Raw genomic sequence first — 8099 nt, 5'->3', positions numbered from 1 at the left:
GAGAATGAGAAGTCCATGTGTCTGTTTTTGGTAAATGACCAGTAAAAAAAGAAGAGGCGAATGGGTCAAAGTCCAGTAGGAGTTGCGAGAAGAGGCTCATAGTTACGCAGGCTTGCATACGTGGCGAGTTCCAATTGGTGCATATAACGTGGCGTGTAACCTGATTGGTCGAAACAGCGCGAAGGCAGTGGGTAGAGAGAGAGAGAGAGAGAGAGAGAGGGAGAGATCTAAAATGGTCTGCTTTAAAATGAGAAATCTAACTTATAATTAGATCTGTTCTATTCCAATTTTCTGTATAAAAACAATCACAACAACGAGAATAGGAATACTAACGAGATCATTTTTCTCATTTCAAAGCTTTAGATTTGTTTTGAGAGACAAAAGAGAGAGTATGGGGAGAGGGACTCAGCTATTTGTTGTTGGGGTGCTGTTTCTCGTAGCATGCTCTTCCTTCCATCAGCTCTGCGCTTCTTCTTCTGATGATGATGATCATACGGTAAATACTCTTTACTATTTGTGTCTATCTACTGTCTACTACAGACTATACTAGACTAGAGATTAGATTAGATCTATCTGATTCTGATTCTGATATTTTGTTTTTGGATTTTAGATATTTTACGACTCGTTCGACGACTCGTTCGAAGGCCGTTGGATCGTTTCTGGCAAAGAAGAATATCAAGGTATTTACTTACTTTTTTTTTTTTCCTAATCAAATGCCTCTTCTTCCTTATTAGTTATCACAATTACAACGATGGTAGAAAAATTAGTCAAATATGCCTTCTTTGATTGATGTTGAAAAGAAATGGAATCAATCATTTTTCAATTTACATGATTTCCTTTTTCTTTTTTCTTTTTTTTTTATTATTTATTATCAGCTTAGATTTAACACGATCACTCTGAACATTGTCCACTGTTTAAAGTAATCTAGATTACAATGTTGCTCATGCACTTTACTTTTATCTTTATCAATTTTTTGTATCCATGAGCTACATACAAACCATATAAAATATATATATATATATATAACCATTTCTACTTCCTTCGCCAATTAACAACATTTATTATTTCAACCATAGAAGCAACAACATCAATCAATTTGCACGTGTGTGTTTGTAGTTCTTATTTATTTAAAATGATGCTTGCCTAAGTTAAGTCTTCTCCTTGACTGGTAGAAACAATACTCATTAGAAGAAGAAATCGTACGTATGCAGAGCACAACAATTATTTTTTAAAGATATTTTTATTTTATTTATTTTTTAGAATATTGGTTAAGTGATTAAATTCACCACCATTTCCTATTAGCTCGAACACCTGTCTCCACTCTACCTCCCATCTCAACAGGAGTCTAGTCTAGGCCAACATGTAAGGGGGAGTCTTTAGAATATTAATTAACCATGAAATTTTAAGAATTCTTATCTTTTTAAGCTTTTCAGAAAATTTGGGAATTATAAAATAAATAAATTTATAAAAAAGAAAAAAAAAAATCATATTAGTGATTTAATACTTTCCCATTTTTAAGTGGCAAAAGTCTGTTGAAATCCTGCACCTTGAGACAAATTCAAATTCCTCTGTGTTGGTTTTTCTTTCTTTTATCTACTTATTATTAACTCAGATGGTGAACTTATGTTTGGTTGATTTTGTTGTGATGAGATTTCAAACGATATTATTAGCAATTATGGGTATTCCAAACATATTTTTGACTTTTTAATTTTTGGGTTCAAGGTGTGTGGAAGCACTCTAAGAGTGAGGGACATGATGACTATGGGCTTCTTGTGAGTGAGAAGGCCAGGAAGTATGCAATAGTGAAAGAGCTTGATAGCCCTGTCAGCCTCAAGGATGGCACTGTTGTCCTTCAATTTGAGACTCGCCTCCAGAATGGGCTCGAATGTGGTGGTGCCTATCTTAAATATCTTCGACCACAGGAGGCTGGATGGAAGGCTAAGGAATTTGACAATGAGTCTCCTTATTCTATCATGTTTGGACCTGACAAATGTGGGGCCACAAATAAGGTTCACTTCATTTTCAAGCATAAGAATCCCAAGAATGGGGAATATGTTGAACATCACCTCAAGTTCCCGCCCTCTGTCCCATCAGACAAGCTATCTCATGTGTATACTGCCATTTTGAAACCGAACAATGACGTGCGAATTCTTATCGATGGGGAGGAGAAGAAGAAGGCTAATTTCCTCTCAGCTGAAGATTTTGAGCCTCCACTCATTCCTGCCAAGACAATTCCTGATCCAGATGATAAGAAGCCTGAAGACTGGGATGAGAGAGCGCAAATTCCTGACCCCAATGCAGTAAAGCCAGATGATTGGGATGAGGATGCACCCATGGAAATTGAAGATGAGGAAGCTGTGAAACCTGAAGGATGGCTGGATGATGAGCCTGAGGAGATAGACGATCCTGATGCAGCAAAACCAGAAGACTGGGATGATGAAGAGGATGGTGAATTTGAGGCTCCCAAGATTGATAACCCTAAGTGTGAGTCAGCCCCTGGTTGTGGTGAATGGAAGAAGCCCATGAAGAGTAATCCAGCTTACAAGGGAAAATGGTCTGCCCCATTTATTGATAACCCCAACTACAAGGGCATTTGGAAGCCTCAGGAAATTCCAAACCCTGCCTACTTTGAACTTGAAAGACCTGACTTTGAGCCTGTTGCTGCTATTGGAATTGAGATTTGGACAATGCAAGACGGTATTTTGTTTGACAATGTGTTGATTGCGAAAGATGAGAAGACTGCTGAGTCATACCGGGAGACCACTTGGAAGCCAAAATTTGAGGTTGAGAAAGAAAAACAGAAGGCTGAAGATTTAGCTGCTGGTTCAGATAGTAGTCTTACAAGCTTCCAGGTAATGAGATGGGTAGTCTTACTTTTGGGGTTTTTAATTTTTTTATTTTATTTTATTGATTGGTACTCTATATATGACAAAAAGTTGCATTCAATTCCTGCAGAAGAAAGTATTTGACATCCTATACAAGATTGCAGATCTTCCGATTTTAAGTACATACAAGCTTAAGATATATGTAAGTTATAGGACTCTCCTCTCGATATCTCCACTTATGGATGATTTTAGGAATATGCCCTGAAATCGGAGCTTGTCTTTGCAGGATCTCATTGAGAAGGGAGAGAAACAGCCAAATCTCTCAATTGGCATCCTTGTCTCGATTGTTGTGATTGTCTTCACAGTAATCTTTAAGCTTATTTTTGGTGGGAAGAAGCAGGTGAGTGTTGAAGTTGAACTCCTCTCCTCTTATTTGGCATTTTGTTTTCTGTCTTAGTGAGCTTCTATGGAAATCCTTGAGGAGTTGTTTACACATTTATTTTTTCATGAGCAGGCCAGAGTGGAAAAGGAGAAAACCGAAGTTGCTGACACATCTAATAATCAAGGAAGCAGTGGAGATAATGAAGAAGAGGAGGAGAAGAAGGAAGATACTGCTGCTCCTCGTCGAAGGGGGGGATCCAGACGTGAAACTTAAAACGATAGAAAAGGGGGAGTTTTGATGTTATCACTTTCATTTTTGGTAAATTTTGAGCTTAGTTGCTTGCGTAGGTCAATTCTTGGTTGGTCGTATCATATGACCATTTGGCTTTGTTACGTACATTTAAACGCATGAAGAGTGTAAATCTGGTAATCTTATCAGGCTGTGATAGATCCTTTCTTTGCTGTGTCCAAGTTAAAATTAATTTACAAGTGGAGGATTTTGAAATTTATGGATTTTATTTTTGTTGTCGGAAAAGTTGATGATTGATGGAATGCCAGATGGTAGGGTGCAACCCAGAGGACCTGCCCACTATATATAACCATTTGTGTGTGTATGCCCATGAATCAGAATTTGTGTGTATGCCCAATTGCCCATGAATTATTAACTAGTGTATTTTTTTTTTCTTAAAAAAAATGTGCATTATAACTCATAATTGAACATTTGTTTACAGTACCCTTTATAACTCATAATTATTATGTTAGGGCACTTGTTTATAGTACCCTTTATATATGGGTGGCTTTTATAATAATACCATGATGTTATTATCAAAACAATACATATATAAAAGCTTTCTCAAAAAAAAAAAAAAAAATATATATATATATATATATAAATAAATGTAGAGACTTCGTGCAGGAATGCATAAGGTTTTATCAAATAGCGCTCTAATTTTACATTTAGTATTTTTCATTCTCTTTTTAAGTTTTTTTAATTGTTATCCAAAAGTTTATATTGACTTATTTTACTGTTATCTCATTAATTGTTTAAGCTTATACTGCACTTTTCTCTATTCTTCATGTCTTTTAACATACTCATTGTTTTATTACCGCACACTTTTGGTATGATGGTCACTCCACAGGTATAAGTGCTTGTGAGATGTGAGGGGCAAGACCGGGGTTCAAGTCTCTAGAAGGGAACTTCACATACATATACACTTAGATTACGCTAGAGTAGAATTCTATCTTGTTTAAAAAAAAAAAAAAATACATACTCATTGTTTTAGTATTTTAAAAAAAGAAAAAAAAAAGAGTAAGAACTAATAATAATAACAAACCAGATAAGACCTTGAAGGAAGACAGAGAGACAAAAATATTGTGGATTGTTAAATAAAATTCACTATTTTACTATATATTATCAAGATAAAAGATTTAAGACTAATAAAACATTTGAAAGAGAGGAATATGAAGAGTCACCACCTTCGTTATACAGGTCTCTCTACGAGTAATTTAAAAAAAAAAAAAATAGGGACTTAAATATGATTTAGGTTTCGATAATTTGGTTGGATATTTTTTGTTTTGGGTATATAAGTAGAGATAATATTTGGTACGTAATGTAAAGTCATACTTTACCATGATTTAATTTTAAATCATCTATAAGACACATGCAGTTATGCATACACATTTGCCCACACCATGTCTTAATGTCACACTATCGATAAGTGAAAGACGGTCAGAGAGGTGAACATATTTTCATTTCATGGTATGTAATATGTGAACACAACACAAATTAGTTGATTTTCATGATCCTTTTACTTTTTTGCCTTTGTTTTTGGTTTCATGATTAAAAAAAAAAATAAATAAATAATCTTACCTTAAGAAGGCTACAAATATACAGTGAAGCGATTAAACTAATTTTTAATTTCTCCAAACATATATGTTTCTTTATTCTAATTTAATTTTTTTTTTTTATAATATATGTACAACATTATTCAAAATCTTCTTAAATAAATTATCACAAAATTATCCATGCATCGCACGGACAACTTATTAATATAACTAATTGGCAAGTCTAGGGCAATAAAAAGGTCAAGCTTTGTCTAGTAGTGAATGATCAAATTTGGCTCAACAACAAATATAAAAAGTTCAATTTTAATTTGCACTTGTTCTAAGCCTATAAATAATGTTTGAGATTGCCAAAAAGTTTAAAAGCTTGCTTATGAAAAAAAAAAAAAAAAACAAACAAACAAACAAACAAAGAGTTTAAAAGCTTTAGTTCGGCTTGATTCATTAATCAAGCTAAGCTCAAGCTCAATTTCAAGCTTATGATTTTGAGATCTAATGCAAGTACGTTACCGTGCATGTATAAAGCTTATTTGGTTTGGACAAATGGACCAAATGGTCACAACTCCCAATTGCTTAAAAGTTTAGTAAGATATGAGTTTAATTGTCAAACTCATATCACGCTTATTACCAAACTCATAAATAGGCTTTTGTATCACGTCCTCATGTTCATTAGCCTGTTTATGAACCACTTTTTTTTTTTCCTTGCTTGGGTTTGTCTTGTTTATTAAACAAGCCTAAAACTAAGGTTCAAACTTAATTTTTCTATAAACATATATAAACATGAATGAGCTTTTGATTGAATTAAACTCAAACTGTTATGAACATTTTGGTTAATTATAACTTTACATAACAATGACTTGAGGATTTAAAAAATTAAAATTAAAAGTCTATAATAATGACTTAATTTAATTTCTTAAGCCATTACTATCTATAAAAATAATAATAAACAATCACTATTATCAAATTTTGAATAACTCAAATTCATTCTCACCAAAAAAAAACTCAATAAAATAAAATAATTTAACAATCAACAAATCAGTTTCGTTAAACCCGTTTTTTATTTACCCATTCTTTTGTCGATTAAGCAAGTATTACCCAACAAGATTGGGCCACATGGCATGTGAAAAAAATGTCTCTAAACAATTAATCCCCAATTCCTAAGACAATTTTGTCACATCAAGAATATCATCCACCACTTGATACAACAACCCAATATACCTAGTGAAATTCCTCAACTTTTCAACCTCTTTGTGAGACCCACCTATCAGAGTGTTGAACACAGGGAAGAAGCAAGAGCAGAAGGTGGAGCTGGTTCAGAATCAACAAACATTGAATAAAAGTTGCATAAACGACTTTAGCTAGTGTTTGTACTGTAGATATGACCTGTAGCTTAGTGATTGTTTTATTTTGTAAGTGATTGCACGTGGAAGTGTTAATTGTGGCTGTATACTCACGTGTGAGAGTTAATTTTCAGTATGTTAGTAGCTTTTAGTTAGTTAGGCTTGCTCTGAGTTGTATATAAGAGATTGTAATCTTGCTTTTGCTAATTAATCATACATACAGAATTTCTTCATTCTATTTTTGATATGATATCAGAGCAAATTCCCAAATCTTTCTAGGGTTTTGCTTTTCCTTCAATTCCTTATTCAATTTTCTCGAGAAAACACTCTGTTTTTGAGAAAATTTTCTTCCTTTTGTCAACAATGGCTTCCGCTGTTATAGCCATGACTACAACTAGTTCTGTTAATGGTTCTGTACTAGAAAATTCATCTTCTTCTTTGCAAGATTCACCAATGGATGATCCCCTATTCTTGCATCATGCTAAGAGTCCAAGTTTAGTGCTTGTTACACAACCTTTAATTGGTGGAGAGAACTACTCAGCTTGGGCTAGAGTTGTGAGGAAGGCTTTGCTCACCAAGAACAAATTGGGATTCATTGATGGGACTCTGACTCCCTCATCACCATTGATTTCTTCTCCCTCATCTGTGCAAGCATGGATTAGGTGTGACAACATGGTAGGAACCTGGTTAACCAATTCAGTCTCTCTAAAGCTTCAAGCAAGCATCATTTATGAAGATACTGCTCTTGAGATTTTGAATGACTTGAAGAATCATTTTACCCAAACCAATGGACCAAGGGTATTCAATCTTCAAAAGGAAATTGCAGAATTACATCAAGGTGAGATGAACATTACGGATTTCTTTACTCAATTGAAAGTCTTTTGGGATCGATTGCAAAACCTTAGTCCATTTCCTTCTTGCACTTGTGGAAAGTGTGTGTGTAATATCAACAAAAGGCTTACAAATTTGCAAGTTAGAGAATCTGTTATGAAGTTCTAAATGGACGTGAATGACTCTTTTTCCCAAGTTAGAACTCAGATGTTGCTCATGAATCCTATTCCATCTCTTAGCAAGGTTTATTCTTTATTGATTCAAGAAGAGACCCAAAGATCAATCCCAAATGCATCTGTTGTTAAAGTTGATTCTACTATTTTAGCTGCTAAGATGTCCACTGATCATGTCACACATGGTTCCAATCTTGTTAATTTTGGTGGGAAGGGTAAGGATAGACCCATCTGTACTCACTGTGGTAAGACTGGTCACACTGTGGACAAGTGCTACAAGTTACATGAGTTTCCTCTAGGGTTTAAGTTCAAGAATAAACCTGCTATGGCACACCAAATTTCCTCAAGTTCAAGTTCAAAAGTTGCTTCTTCAATGCATCAGTCTTCTGCCTTCACTCCTGAGCAGTGTCAGCAGCTTCTAGCTTTGTTTAGTGTATCCAACTCTTCTCTTGCACTAACACCTCATACCACAAATAGCCCAATGGCCAGTGCAACCTCTTCTTGCACCTCTGCCAATTTGGCAATGGCAGGTATGGACTTTTCTCATAGTGTTTTTGCTGCACAAGTGGTTAATAGGAGGGCTTATGGTGGTAAAACTTGGGTGTTGGACACTGGTGCCACTGATCACTTTGTATGTTCTGTTGACTTGTTAACCTCAATCACAGCTATTAGACAGTCATTGGTTCGATTGCCTAATGGGGAATCAG

The 8099-nt window shown here is 34.8% G+C and overlaps 1 protein-coding gene across 1 annotated transcript; it reads left to right on the top strand.

Annotated features, from left to right (window-relative positions):
• The first annotated feature begins 236 nt into the window (after window positions 1-236).
• On the top strand, window positions 237-3724 carry LOC115965872 (calnexin homolog). Its single transcript, XM_031085164.1, has 6 exons — window positions 237-496; window positions 611-680; window positions 1723-2852; window positions 2956-3027; window positions 3112-3225; window positions 3340-3724. The coding sequence occupies exons 1-6, from the start codon at window positions 392-394 to the stop codon at window positions 3478-3480; spliced, it is 1632 nt and encodes a 543-aa protein (XP_030941024.1). The 5' UTR covers window positions 237-391; the 3' UTR covers window positions 3481-3724.
• Window positions 3725-8099: the final 4375 nt, after the last annotated feature.

Source organism: Quercus lobata, chromosome 10 (assembly GCF_001633185.2).
Source record: "Quercus lobata isolate SW786 chromosome 10, ValleyOak3.0 Primary Assembly, whole genome shotgun sequence".
Taxonomy (NCBI): Eukaryota; Viridiplantae; Streptophyta; class Magnoliopsida; order Fagales; family Fagaceae; genus Quercus; species Quercus lobata.
This window is presented reverse-complemented; position numbering and strand designations above follow the sequence as displayed.